Below are 13,514 nucleotides of genomic sequence, written 5' to 3'. Positions count from 1 at the left end.
GAGAATCCTTTTTTAAGGCGCATCAGGTGGCTACATAAATTGTTTGATTTCTTTTTTAATTTTTATTAATGGAATCGCGTGATAGTTTCGACATGATCTGCCCATGTTTATTTGATTTCAGTTGTCTTGCTAGTAGTTTTATTTAATGGCATGATATTAAATGAAACATCGTTTTTTAGCAGATTATTAAAATAATGATATATATATATATCAGAAACGAGATATATTCAATTTGTGTACCATAAAAGTTATTAATATTGGGAGCCTATTATTTAGAGCCTCCCGCATCCTTTACTACTGTACATAATATGACATACTGTTGCGCAGTATTTTAAAACGCGCCAAAAAGTATGCTGGAAATAAAATGAATAACAAAATGTATCGCCATGTATTCGAGGGAAAACAGTGAAAGAGCTATCGAAACTTGGCCATCGCTAGCTAAAGAAACGACAACCAAAAGAAAGTTGCAGTTTAGTTTACGTGTTAAAATTAATCGCAGGTCGTGAAGCTGATTTAACTAAAGTGAGTGCCTCCGTCGCCCGTCAATATACCCGCGTATATACACCCACAATTTCATTGAAAAGTGACGAGTACAACGGAAAACATGACCAAATGAAATTTCGCACAGATCGTTCGGCTTGCTCCACGCACTTACACACACTTGCACTCGCTCACAAACACACACACTCACACACTAAAATCACATATTCGCTGAATATTGCAGAAATATTAATGCGAAAATCAGCAAGCATTTTGCAATAATTAGTGAAGGCGAAGATTAACAGCTATTTGACCCACGAACGGTGATGCAACAGCCCTATTGATTTTGCCCACTTTCACCGCTTACAACATTTTAGTTTGGGCTCGGTTTCGGTTTCGCATTTAGTTTTTTAGTTTCACCAGCAGGGCAGCCAATTTGCATACGCATCGGCAAGGCGTGAACTTCGTTTCCAGATGTAAATTAGATCGTGTGTACTTGCAAAGTCATCAGCCCCCTTTAAAGTGCGCTCTTTATCGAATTAGATTCCCTGGCATTTCCGATTTGCTTAGCCATTGGCTCTTTATGTATTTTTGGGAGAAAGTTCGGCCCTCAGCCAAAGTGACCCACTGACTTGACTAACTAGGCTTGATGTCCAAGCTGCAATGATATGTTGATAACCGGTTCTGCACAAGGTGCTTCCCCCAGCCAACGCAGCGGTAATGGTCCAGGGCCAGATCCCGTTGCAGAGCTAATCTCTGGGAAACAACCATCTGGTTGCGCGAGAGCCATGTACACATACTATCAACACATAAGCCGAAAATTCTAAAGACCCGAAGCCGTCGGAGTCGCGAAGCTTGAAAGCCGAGGCAGCGCTACGAAATCGAAATCAGAATACGCCTGTTGCTGGCTCATTTTCATGGCTGGTGCTGTCGCGCATTCGATTTCAGTTTACTCCCAGACCCGACGACGTGCAGGTTGATTAGCTAGCTGCCCAGCCTGTAGCTACCCAAAGCTGAAGCCGCCCAGCACGCACACTTTGAAACGTACTCGAAACCTATTGCACCTGCACACAGTCGCGCTCTAATCAATTCTAAGTAAATAAATCAAAGTTTGAAAGTACAGGCAAAGTCAAACGGTACGCGCGAACACACGAGACCCTCCTTTATTTGTCTTTGAAAGAAGGCTATATTAAATCTTAATTAATTTGTTTCTTATGTTCTTTTATAAATATTTTGTAGCTTCATCATGTCGGCGAAAGCAATCACCGAGGCCTCCGGCAAGGACATCCTGAACCGCCATCTCAACACCCATGGCGCCGGCGCGGCCACTTGCCGTTTTGCCACAGTAAACTCCACGACAGATTGGTCCAAGCTCGCCGTTGACCATCCCTGGCTGCTGACCACGGTGAGTGCCAGTTAAAAATAGCCGCGGAACTCGCGGAACTCGACGATTGCGAATCAGCCGATATGTAGGAACAACAATTGGGCCAGCGACAACAAACGCTCGGCGGGATTGTCATTGAACTTGACCTCGTGGTGGACGCTTCAACCACCACGCCGATGCCGAATGACTAAGCGCGGCTCCTGATAAGAGCGAATTGGGCGCCAGTCGGTCGCGCGAGTTGTTCGCTGGAATCTGCAGAGCAGACGGACGGACGCGGGCGCAAACGGACAGCTCACCCCATGGCGCACTCTGGTTTTTATCAGATTGCCGGGGCCCCAGTCGTAGGTCGCGTGGCATGGCGTGGTCTTGGCCCGTTTGGTTATCCGCCGGCGGATCAGGCTCACCTCATTTGCGAACACGATAAGCGTGCGTGGAGATTGGGATTCTCGATCACGCAGCTATCTCTGATTGACCTTCCGATCGATAGTGGAAAGTTTGGCTGTAGCCATGTACTTATCTTGAGCACTTATTCAGGTTGAGTGGGCAATACGGGGAAGCAAAATTGTTCCGTGTTTTTTTTAGAAAACTTTTATCATTGAAATCCATATGTTCGAAATCTTATCATCAAGTTATTTGTTGATTTTGGAGCGTCCCAATTTATTGGCCTTACCTAGCATTGTTGCGCCGCCTGAATTTCTAAAGAATAATTTCAATTCAGATTTGAGTGTGGTTGAGTCGAGTGGGGGATTCAGGGAACTACTCTACTATCTTTCAAACAATTTTCGCCAAATAATATATTCCATTGAAATGCGATCAGTTAACACTTATCTATAAGTTGTTTGTTGACTTTAGAGGGAGCGTCCCTATACTAAGACTTAGTAATGTAAAGGTAGGATTGTGAAACTCTCATTATCAGGAAGGTGTTTTTATTTACGCCATGTAGATAGAAAGTATTAACTTTCTTATTTATTAATACTTCATTTCTGATCTATAATTTATGGTTTAATAGACATATTGTCTTGTTGTCACCTTTTTCGTTTGAAGTGCATAATACTTTTATTGCGTTACGGATAAAGATGTTTACCCCACTGAAGAGGGATAACCCAACAATAACACACAATATAACTCCCTATATATAAGTTAATGCAGAATAGTTGCCTGGATTTCACTTTTTTACTCGTAATTTTATATGCAATTATGATAGAGCCAAAATTCAGTGAGCAATAATGGGAGTTCTTTCGGCTTTAATTACACGACAAAGTGAATCGCCTGACGGACGTCTCGGATGATATTTCGTAGTCGGACTGTTTGCTCAATTTACACTCGTACGATCTTCTAATAAGCATATGAGATGTGTTTTTGTGTGGGCACAAGTACAAGTTCGGGTAAGGGTACGAGCACTGGCATTGACATTGTCATTGCCAATGACGCGGGAACGACCCCTGATGTTATCGGCTGATCTTTTCGACAGATGCTGATCGTTGGAACCGGCTTTTTTTACTGACGCGTCGAGATCAGAAGGCACCAGTTCAACGATTTGTCGCTTATTTCATTTATATTTAGCATACATTTAATTATCACCATCCTTTCCTTTGTTGCAGCCGCTGGTGTGCAAGCCCGATCAACTTATCAAGCGCCGTGGAAAGCTGGGACTAATTGGCGTCAAGAAGAATTTCGAGCAGGTGAAGCAGTGGATTGGCGAGCGCCTCAACAAGGACCAGAAGATCGGAAATGCCGTGGGAAAGCTTAGGAACTTTATCATCGAGCCTTTTGTGCCCCACACGGATGTGAGTTCTTAAATGGTATATATTGTGTATATATACTTAACACAATTATATCTCATCCAATAGGCTGAGGAGATGTACGTGTGCATCTACTCGCACCGCGCCGCAGACACCATTCTGTTTTACCACCAGGGTGGCGTGGATATTGGCGATGTGGATGCTAAGGCCGTGAAGTTGGACGTACCTGTGAACTCCTCTCTGTCGTTAGCCGACGTGAAGGGCAAGCTGTTGAAGGAGGTCAAGGACGCAGGCACCAAGGAGCGCATTGCCAAGTTTGTCAGCGCCTTGTACACGACCTATGTAGACCTGTACTTCACATATCTGGAGATTAACCCTCTGGTGGTGACAGCCGACAATTTGTACATCTTGGATTTGGCGGCAAAATTGGATTCAACAGCTGATTTCATCTGCCGTCCCAAATGGGGCGAGATTGACTATCCCCCTCCGTTTGGTCGAGATGCATATCCCGAGGAGGCCTACATCGCCGACCTGGACGCCAAGAGCGGAGCTTCGCTGAAGCTGACGATCCTTAATCGTAATGGTCGCATCTGGACGATGGTGGCGGGCGGTGGCGCCAGTGTCATTTACTCGGACACCATCTGCGATTTGGGTGGAGCCTCCGAGCTGGCCAATTATGGCGAATACAGTGGAGCTCCATCGGAGCAGCAGACGTACGAGTACGCAAAGACGATTCTCAACCTGATGACCTCCTCGCCAAAGCATCCCGATGGCAAAGTGCTGATTACCGGAGGTGGCATTGCGAACTTTACCAATGTGGCTGCGACCTTCCAAGGTGAGAGATTGATACCGTATCTTATCAGCGATCAATCTAAATGTAATGCTCTGTGCAGGCATCATCACCGCCCTGCGCGAATTCCAGCCGAAGCTAGTCGAACACAATGTATCGATCTTTGTGCGACGCGCTGGACCCAACTATCAGGAGGGTCTTCGAAAGATGCGCGACTTTGGCAGCACCCTGGGCATCCCACTGCACGTTTTCGGACCCGAGACCCACATGACCGCTATTTGCGGAATGGCTCTGGGCAAGCGACCCATTCCTCAAACGGCAAGCGTTGAGTTCTCGACGGCAAACTTCCTGCTGCCCGGTGGACAGCAGGCGCAGGCCGATCTCAAGGCGGCCAGCGATGCCTCTGAGGCGTTGGGCTCCGGTTCCGGTAAGTAGAGCGGAATGAATTGTGAAGTAGTTGGGTGATGTATAAGTTTGTGTGCGGCTAACCTGGGATTTCACTAGTACATTTTAGCTGTAATTCAATGAACTTTTTGTATCCCGCTAGGAATTGCAATGCATCGATCGACCTCACTTATCTGATCTCTCTCTCTTTTCTCTCTTTGTACTTTGTATGTTTGCATTGCTCGCCCTCGACTACAACGACAACGAAATTTGTCGCCACACTCACCAAAAAATTATAAAAATATCCACATAACCTCCACCAAATTATTAACAAAACCAAATATAAAACAAATTTGAAATGCTCGTTTGGCCAACCGATCTGCACTTGATCTGATCCGATTCTGCACGGTCTGATCCTTCATAACCCCGTGTTCGTGTAATGTGTGTGTTTGTGTATCGTACTGGTTTGTCAAACTTCTACACGTCCTGATCTCGCTCTCTGCTCCTCCATCATCATCCAATCGATTCCCGACATCGATCTCGACTCGTTTTTCGACTCGTTCCATTTGGGATAGCTCTGAGCCCGACCGCAGCTAAACCGATTAAACTACCACCTATCTCAGCAGATGAGGCCGACAGCGCGGCCATTTCCGGTGCTCAGCGCAACGGATCGAGTCTGAACCGAAAGTTCTTCTCCAACACCACCAAGGCGATTGTGTGGGGCATGCAGCAGCGGGCGGTGCAGTCGATGCTCGACTTTGACTTTATCTGCAGGTTGGTCAAATTCTCGCTATAAATAACAAGTCCCATATATTTATAATTGCTTTTTTCTCAGACGCGATGAGCCTTCTGTGGTGGCAATGGTATATCCTTTCACCGGCGATCATAAGCAGAAGTACTACTGGGGTCACAAGGAAATTCTGATTCCCGTCTACAAGAAAATGTCGGACGCCATTCATAAGCACAAGGAGGTCGACGTTATGGTCAACTTTGCTTCCATGCGCAGTGCATACGAATCGACACTAGAGGTGCTCGAGTTCCCCCAGATCCGGACGGTGGCCATCATCGCTGAGGGCATTCCTGAAAACATGACTCGCAAGCTTATTATTGAGGCGGATAAGAAGGGAGTGGCAATCATTGGTCCCGCAACCGTGGGTGGCGTTAAGCCCGGTTGCTTTAAGATTGGCAACACCGGCGGTATGCTGGACAACATCCTGCATTCGAAACTCTACCGTCCAGGCAGTGTTGCGTATGTTTCGCGCTCTGGAGGAATGTCCAATGAGCTGAACAATATTATCTCAAAGGCCACCGACGGCGTAATTGAGGGAATTGCCATTGGAGGAGATAGGTACCCAGGCTCCACCTTTATGGATCACATTCTGCGGTATCAAGCCGATCCGGAGACCAAGCTGATCGTCCTTCTGGGAGAGGTTGGTGGAACCGAGGAGTACGACGTTTGTGCCGCTCTGAAGGACGGACGTATTACCAAGCCTCTGGTGGCCTGGTGCATTGGTACCTGCGCCAGCATGTTTACTTCGGAAGTCCAGTTTGGACATGCCGGATCCTGCGCGAACTCCGATCGGGAGACGGCAACAGCCAAGAACAAGGGCCTGCGAGATGCCGGCGCCTACGTTCCAGATTCGTTCGACACGCTGGGGGAACTCATCCACCACGTGTACGGCGAGCTGGTAAAGACTGGTCGAGTAGTGCCGAAGGAGGAGGTGCCACCACCAACTGTGCCCATGGATTACTCGTGGGCCCGCGAGCTGGGTCTTATTCGCAAGCCCGCGTCATTCATGACGTCGATCTGCGACGAGCGTGGCCAGGAGCTGATCTACGCAGGAATGCCGATCAGCGAAGTCCTTAGCAAGGACGTCGGCATTGGCGGCGTCATTTCACTGCTATGGTTCCAGCGCTGCCTGCCTTCCTACGTGTGCAAGTTCTTCGAGATGTGCCTGATGGTCACTGCGGATCACGGTCCCGCAGTTTCTGGGGCTCACAACACCATTGTGTGCGCCCGTGCTGGAAAGGACCTAGTGTCCTCAGTCGTTAGTGGTCTCCTGACCATCGTAAGTTAATTCATCCACATTTCCATTTGCAAGTAAAACTCTGCTTTAACCATTAGGGGGATCGATTTGGAGGCGCTTTGGACGGATCGGCTCGACAGTTCTCTGAGGCATACGACACCAACCTGCACCCAATGGAGTTCGTAAACAAGATGCGCAAAGAGGGCAAGCTTATCCTGGGTATTGGCCACCGTGTAAAGTCCATTAATAACCCTGATGTGCGCGTGAAGATCATTAAGGAATTCGTGCTGGAGAACTTCCCTGCGTGTCCACTTCTCAAATACGCCTTGGAGGTGGAGAAGATTACCACCAACAAGAAACCGAATCTTATCCTCAATGTGGACGGTGTGATAGCCACTGCATTCGTGGACATGCTGCGTAACAGCGGCTCATTTACCAGGTGAGCGAACGGCGCGTGTATTGAACTTAAAAACAGCAACTAACTAACTCCAAACTTACTTGCACTTTCAGTGAGGAAGCACAGGAATACATTAATGTCGGCGCAATCAACTCGTTGTTCGTTCTGGGTCGCAGCATAGGATTTATTGGCCACTACATGGACCAGAAACGTCTCAAACAGGGCCTTTACCGTCATCCGTGGGACGACATCTCATACGTCATTCCCGAGCAGTACAACTAAGGCGTGCAGATGGAGCCGCGATGATGTTATATATATATTTACGTATATACAAGCATATATATTATTCGGAAGTTGTTGTAGTTAAGCACAGATGTATGATGTTAGGCAAAGAGGTCACCCGCTCCACTGGCTGGAAGGATCCATTGCGGTCTATCCGCTCATGTGACTCTCCCCAGATCCCTTTCCCTCTCACTTAACCTGCATTTAAAGTTCTTAAGTTACCATCATTACCCCCGTTGTTTTTGTAAGCGCTGCGTGTCCGGAGCCCTTTGGGGTTTTGGAATCTAGACCTAGTGAAATCTAGTGCTCCGAGCCGCGCAACACACCAGTACCCCCGGCATAACATTATTTGATACTTTTATACTTTAGTTTGGATGCTCACAATTGTCTAGACAACAAGAGAATAAATTGTTGCAAAAGCTTATTTTTATTTTCGTCACCCTTCCTTTACTATATGTTCTTTAAATCCCACGCTTCCTTTGCCAGCATCTCGAAGAGAAACGGACACTGCACTAGTTCCTGCTGCACTGAAGCACATTTATTTATAAACAATTACACGAATATTTACAATGCACAAAAAAAGGGAGGCAGCCTTGAGGAAATGCAATTTCCCTCGCAAAGTTTGCGTCTTTTAAAATTCACCGCAATTAAATCGCACAAATGCTTTGACTAACTAAAACAATGAATTGTCTTTTGTCTCGAGCAGTTTAATTTGCTGAACAATTAACAAATTGGAAACGCACACACAACTAAGCGTAGAATCTCATTAAAACCAGGAACCCCTTAACCACCAGACCACCTCGGAAAGTGGCTTCTATCTCATGCGACGCATTCTGCGATCCAACTTTTTTTGCTTTTTCTCGTCCACCTGGGGATTATCGTCCTGGGCGTTGCGCTGCGACAGCCACGGCTGGATGATGGAGCCCCAGAGCATCCATCCAGCTCGGACGGGCGCCAAAAGCAGCACCAACCAAAAGTAGTTTGAGATGAGGGCCAGCAGCAGGGTGCCGGAAGTAAGGATGATCAAATCCTTGACGTTTCTGCAGGGAGAATCATGTGTAAGTGGAGTGCTTCAAAGCTTCAGAGGGTGCACTTACTCCGCGATGCCGCCTTCCATATTTAAGTCGTTGCCGGAGTCTAAGAGAGCACCGCTCTCAGAGTATTTGGCCTGTGACATGAACGCCATAAACTGGTAGGAGCTCCCCAGGATCAGCAACGACAGAATGTGCATAAACTAATAAAGAACGAGAAGCTGATGATTGAGTTCATTGAGGAGGGTTTTCAGCGGCTTACCACTGAGGTTTTGGTGACTTCAAAGACCAGGAAACTGAGGAGCAGAGCGGGTGCAGCGCATCCAATGGCCATGTTTCGGTAGAAAGTCAGTGTAGTCTTGTTTTCCTCCACGATTTGCTTGGCGCCCTTCGTGCCTTGTTTACCCTTTTGTTGGGGCTGGAAGTTGGAAAGCGGTTTTATGTAATCCTCGAGAGCGTTATCCCTGTGCTAGTTACACTTACAGCCATGGTGGGATTGCAAGTTGTGTGTCAGCTATTTCAAAATCTAAAATCGGACCACTATTTACGTGGCGACGTCTTCAACTGAACAAAAAGGTGTTGAAACGACAGTGTTGTGAAACGTGCGCATCACTTATGATAAGCATGGCCGTAGAGAGAATGTGGTATTAAGGGTAATTATTGCCTTTAATACTGTAATGAAAAGGTGCTTAAGCAATTTAATTATTTTACTTTGCTCTTACATTATTTATTATTAATTGTTTCAGCCACAATATATTCAATCTACGCCCATGATGCTGGCTTATTAAAAATATAACTTGCCATTCACAGCGAAACGGCAAAACAGCTGCTGGGCCCTCAGCCAAACAATCGACCTTTGGATTTTGGATTTGGCTTAATTTTGCATTTTAGCTGCCCAACGAGCTGTGCGGTCACAACATGAATATGGATCAACTGGTGCAGTTGAACAATCAGGCTGGCGGACGGGACAAGATCGCCCGACTCATTCAGTATGCCTCGCGTGCAATGTGGGACTCGCTGGAGTCCGCCAATTCCAGTCCCGCGCTTGTGGACAACTTCAAGACGATTGAATACATCCTGAGCACATTCCGAAAATGTAGGTATTCTAATGCACCCCACGAGCACGTAGCTAATCGCATTTCAACTTAGTACTCCGCTTTGGCAAGTGCGTTGATGTATTCTACGGCGCTCTGAAGACCATTCACCATCCGGATCTTAACATCCGTGTGACGCTCACCTTGAGCAAGCTGTCCCAATCGCTGTTCCTCTTCGCCGACCACTTCCTCTGGCTGGCCAGGACGGGACTGACGGCGGTGAACGCCAAGCGCTGGTCCAACATCGCCAATAAGTACTGGCTCTTCTCGATCATCATGAACCTGTGCCGGGACTTCTACGAGATCCTGAGAGTACTGGACCTGCATCGATCCGGTTGCAAGGGCGGCATCTCACGCTGCCGCATCCCCACGAGCATCAACTCGCCGGAGGACTTTAAACGCCTTGCCCTACAGTCCTACGTGCTAATGCAGGGACACAAAGATATTGTTGTGGACACGGTGAAGAATGTGTGCGACTTCTTCATTCCGCTGACCGCTCTGGGTTACACAAGTCTCACGCCCCGGACAATAGGACTCCTGGGGGCAATTTCATCGCTGGCCGGACTCTGGGCTCTGCTGGAACCGAGGGCCAAGCTAACGCCTGCATAACACCTGATATTGGAAACCTTGTAGATAAGGGCCCGTATTTCCTTGTATCTATTTTAAGTGTTGTATGTATTGTATTTGTATTTGTATTTGTGCTCGGATTAAGCTGAATGATAAACGAACGATTTTATTAAACCGCCACCTTTCTTATCCTCACAATGTCAGCGCCCCTGGGCGAATGGCAAACAGCTGACGCCATCTCCGCGGACGCGAATGGCATATTGCTAGAGTAGTGTTTTTTTTGCTGTTTATCAAACGCCTTTTGGCTAATGGTCCGCAGTCCGGTGGCGTTATCACGGAATTGACGAGACCGATGCGTCACCTGAGCGTGGGCTGCATCCGGACACCATGAACTACTCGTACTCCGCGCTGTCGCCCGGCGGTAGCGGAGGATTCGGTGGCGTTGACCAGCACAACCGATGTTGCGGAAACAAGGCCTGGTGCGTCAAGGACATCTGCGGCATTGTGTGCGTGATCATGACCTGGCTGCTTATCCTGTTCGCCGAATTCGTGGTCATGCGGCTGATCCTCCTGCCTAGCAACTATACCGTCTTCAGCACCATCAACATGATCATATTCCAGGCACTCGCCTTCCTGGCCTTCGCCTCGCACATACGCACAATGCTCTCGGATCCGGTGAGTTGCTGGCCAGTCTGGCCATGTACTTCATATTACCTTATCTATGTTTGTAGGTGGCAAAAGTGCCTAATGAGCATGAGCTTTGAACATTATTTTCGGTATATATGTGTACAAATACATACCTATATGTATAAAAAGTATAAGATTTATATATTTATTTATAAATTATTATATCTAAATTAACATGTGCTCCATTAATTATAGGGCGCTGTACCGCGCGGAAATGCCACCAAGGAGATGATCGAGCAGATGGGCTACCGTGAGGGTCAGATGTTCTACAAGTGCCCCAAGTGCTGCAGCATCAAACCGGAGCGGGCTCATCACTGTTCCGTCTGCCAGCGCTGCATCCGCAAAATGGATCACCACTGTCCGTGGGTGAATAATTGCGTGGGCGAGAACAATCAAAAGTACTTTGTGCTCTTCACCGTAAGTACATCTCTTTTACCTCTTTCAATCGCCCAGTTAATGCCTCTTCTTTGGCTGTCGACTTGCAGTTCTATATCGCTTCGATCTCCGTGCACACGCTCTTCCTGGTTCTCACCCAGTTCGCGGAGTGCGTGAAAAACGACTGGCGCACCTGCTCGCCGTACTCTCCGCCGGCTACTATATTCCTGCTGCTCTTTCTCACCTTCGAGGGCCTTATGTTCGGCATATTCACCATCATCATGCTGGCCACTCAGCTGACGGCTATCCTAAACGATCAGACGGTGGGTGCTTTGCTTGCTCTCTCTCTGCACGGGATTGTACGGATAACATACTCGCATTCCTCTCTCCAACAGGGCATCGAACAGCTGAAGAAGGAGGAGGCTCGCTGGGCGAAGAAATCGCGCCTCAAGAGCATCCAGTCGGTGTTCGGACGCTTCTCGTTGGCCTGGTTTTCACCATTCACGGAGCCCTCGTGCCGCACAAGATTCAACTCGCACTTCTATTCGGTCTGAGGGATGCGATTGGAATGCGGATTAGCTTAATCGAACAATACTAACCAACTAACAAACGTACAAGGCAACAAGTTGTTGCTACTTGTTGCGCCTCTGAGTGCAATTTTGTATTTTGCAATTGCTATTTTTCGATCAATTGTCAACTATATATTTACTACAAATCGTACATATGTTTGTGTGTGTTTAGGCCTAAGCGAAGGAATTAAATATCCATTTCCGTGGCCGGGTGAAGATGTGTACTTACCTGACAGCCCTACTAAATGCCTTGTGTACATTTTGTATTTATTATCAAATGAGAGTCGCCGTGCCAGAAGACATGCGCCGCATCTCTGATCATCCTCAGGAGAGCTTGCTCTTTCTCGGGGCAGCCAAAATTATACGACATGGACAGGCGAGGCTACTGCTGCTGCTGCCGGTGCTGATCTGTCTGCTCAGTTCAGTTCGGTTCAGTCTGAGAAAAACGATCGGAGATCCAGGAGGTGTCTGCTGGACGTGGTGTGCGCCATTCGAACCGAACGCCGATGCTGTGTTGTACATATTGTTTATATATAGAAAGATAGAACATCACTGTGTTCCCAAAGTGTGAGTGTGTGTGTGCGAGTGTCTGGTGGATTTCAAATTGGAATTGGAAGAGGAATACGTGTATATGCGCTGCACCATCAGAAGCAGTTTGAAATAATGCCACGGGCTGAATATGTGAATATATCCTAATTACACATTTTCCGATCCATTGTGCCCGACGAATACGCGTAATTACCAGCGGAAAATTTCATTTCAGTGAATCGGAAACGGAAAAATTCAAATTTGTACCGTCGTTTGTGTGCGGCGTTTGTTCTAAATATAAATAATAAAAATAAAAAAAAATAAATCGCTTTCGGCTAATGCCGCCTCGAAAATACCGATCCGACAATACTGCGCCCTAATCCTACACAGCAAGTCCTGCCAGTCCCATGCCAAAGTGGCCCGGTTTCGGCTAATCGGCTAATTATATAGTGAGACCTGAGACCCGAGCATGGAGAGATCGCCAGCAGCCAATGCCGCGGGTAAGCATCATCCGTCCAAGTGCCCAGTTCTTGGTGCCCCGGCGCCGGGAAAGTGAGAGAATCTCCTTTTTTTTCTTGCTCCCGGTTCCCGGTTCCGAACCGAGTACTTAATGGCTATTTGTGGGGCCATGTATTTTTATGGCCAGGCACGGGCTCCGTCTCCGTTTTTCTCCCCATCTTCTTCATGGGCTCTTGTACGGCCACAGTGCGGTTACGTAATTGTGAATTGTGTATGAGAAATTTTCATAATTGTACGTTGGAATATGCGCTGGTCGAGTGTCACTATCGTGTCCGCATCCCGGCGAGAAGCGAGCCATTCCCAATTGCCTGAATACTGTTCGCGAATCACATTTGATTAGGGCTTGCCCATGCAGAAAGATTCGACATGCTCGCAAGTTGCGACTGCCGCTGGCGCGTATGAATAATATTTGGAACTATTTTTAGTGAATATTCCGAATACTCGATGTTTTTGTGCAGGGTATGGGCGATGTGCACGGGACAAACGAGCTCTTCAGTGTAAACACAAACTTTATTGATACAGGAATTATGGTGTTTATCGCATTTGAATTTATAATCAGCTATTGTTGATATATGAGTTGAATATATTTGTAGTATTTTCGGTTTATGAATGAAATTCAACTAAGAGTTCAGTCTTATTATTTTTAAAAATTAAAGCA

General features: G+C 47.1%; 4 protein-coding genes across 6 annotated transcripts; 3 read left to right on the top strand and 1 right to left on the bottom strand.

Moving 5' to 3' along the window:
- Positions 1-415: 415 nt before the first annotated feature.
- On the top strand, positions 416-7,910 carry LOC117137732 (ATP-citrate synthase). 3 transcript variants are annotated; one of them, XM_033299310.1, is made up of 9 exons: positions 416-522; positions 1,720-1,885; positions 3,466-3,651; positions 3,715-4,441; positions 4,500-4,823; positions 5,407-5,554; positions 5,616-6,849; positions 6,906-7,246; positions 7,318-7,910. In XM_033299310.1, exons 2-9 carry the CDS (start codon positions 1,727-1,729, stop codon positions 7,484-7,486), a joined length of 3,288 nt encoding a protein of 1,095 aa, XP_033155201.1. In that variant the 5' UTR covers positions 416-522; positions 1,720-1,726; the 3' UTR covers positions 7,487-7,910. The 3 variants fall into 3 exon arrangements, with proteins under 3 accessions (XP_033155201.1, XP_033155199.1, XP_033155200.1); XM_033299308.1 differs by having other exon boundaries at positions 5,356-5,554; XM_033299309.1 differs by lacking the exon at positions 416-522 and adding an exon at positions 1,450-1,616 and having other exon boundaries at positions 5,356-5,554.
- An 88-nt stretch (positions 7,911-7,998) lies between these two features.
- Positions 7,999-9,112, bottom strand: LOC117137742 (transmembrane protein 208). Its single transcript, XM_033299325.1, has 4 exons — positions 9,001-9,112; positions 8,780-8,935; positions 8,584-8,720; positions 7,999-8,526 (listed from the first exon to the last, which is right to left on the bottom strand). The coding sequence occupies exons 1-4, from the start codon at positions 9,004-9,006 to the stop codon at positions 8,301-8,303; spliced, it is 525 nt and encodes a 174-aa protein (XP_033155216.1). The 5' UTR covers positions 9,007-9,112; the 3' UTR covers positions 7,999-8,300.
- Positions 9,113-9,329: 217 nt separating this feature from the next.
- LOC117137740 (peroxisomal membrane protein 11B) lies at positions 9,330-10,352 on the top strand. Its single transcript, XM_033299323.1, has 2 exons — positions 9,330-9,613; positions 9,667-10,352. The coding sequence occupies exons 1-2, from the start codon at positions 9,436-9,438 to the stop codon at positions 10,218-10,220; spliced, it is 732 nt and encodes a 243-aa protein (XP_033155214.1). The 5' UTR covers positions 9,330-9,435; the 3' UTR covers positions 10,221-10,352.
- An 81-nt stretch (positions 10,353-10,433) lies between these two features.
- LOC117137738 (palmitoyltransferase ZDHHC3) lies at positions 10,434-12,055 on the top strand. Its single transcript, XM_033299321.1, has 4 exons — positions 10,434-10,853; positions 11,061-11,282; positions 11,351-11,563; positions 11,636-12,055. The coding sequence occupies exons 1-4, from the start codon at positions 10,566-10,568 to the stop codon at positions 11,792-11,794; spliced, it is 882 nt and encodes a 293-aa protein (XP_033155212.1). The 5' UTR covers positions 10,434-10,565; the 3' UTR covers positions 11,795-12,055.
- The last annotated feature ends 1,459 nt before the right edge of the window (positions 12,056-13,514 follow it).

The sequence above is a fragment of the Drosophila mauritiana genome, chromosome 2R (assembly GCF_004382145.1).
Source record: "Drosophila mauritiana strain mau12 chromosome 2R, ASM438214v1, whole genome shotgun sequence".
NCBI classification, from domain to species: domain Eukaryota; kingdom Metazoa; phylum Arthropoda; class Insecta; order Diptera; family Drosophilidae; genus Drosophila; species Drosophila mauritiana.
This window is presented reverse-complemented; position numbering and strand designations above follow the sequence as displayed.

Excerpts from the sequence above, each read along its gene's own strand:
- LOC117137732 (XM_033299308.1), top strand. The coding sequence starts at position 1,727 with ATGTCGGCGAAAGCAATCACCGAGGCCTCCGGCAAGGACATCCTGAAC. Across the intron at positions 3,652-3,714 it reads CTTTTGTGCCCCACACGGAT|GCTGAGGAGATGTACGTGTG; the intron begins GTGAGTTCTTAA and ends CTCATCCAATAG. Across the intron at positions 4,442-4,499 it reads TGTGGCTGCGACCTTCCAAG|GCATCATCACCGCCCTGCGC; the intron begins GTGAGAGATTGA and ends TGCTCTGTGCAG.
- LOC117137742 (XM_033299325.1), bottom strand. Across the intron at positions 8,721-8,779 it reads AAGTCACCAAAACCTCAGTG|TTTATGCACATTCTGTCGTT; the intron begins GTAAGCCGCTGA and ends GTTCTTTATTAG. Across the intron at positions 8,527-8,583 it reads ATGGAAGGCGGCATCGCGGA|AAACGTCAAGGATTTGATCA; the intron begins GTAAGTGCACCC and ends TTCTCCCTGCAG.
- LOC117137740 (XM_033299323.1), top strand. The coding sequence starts at position 9,436 with ATGAATATGGATCAACTGGTGCAGTTGAACAATCAGGCTGGCGGACGG. Across the intron at positions 9,614-9,666 it reads CCTGAGCACATTCCGAAAAT|TACTCCGCTTTGGCAAGTGC; the intron begins GTAGGTATTCTA and ends ATTTCAACTTAG.
- LOC117137738 (XM_033299321.1), top strand. The coding sequence starts at position 10,566 with ATGAACTACTCGTACTCCGCGCTGTCGCCCGGCGGTAGCGGAGGATTC. Across the intron at positions 10,854-11,060 it reads GCACAATGCTCTCGGATCCG|GGCGCTGTACCGCGCGGAAA; the intron begins GTGAGTTGCTGG and ends CATTAATTATAG. Across the intron at positions 11,283-11,350 it reads AGTACTTTGTGCTCTTCACC|TTCTATATCGCTTCGATCTC; the intron begins GTAAGTACATCT and ends GTCGACTTGCAG.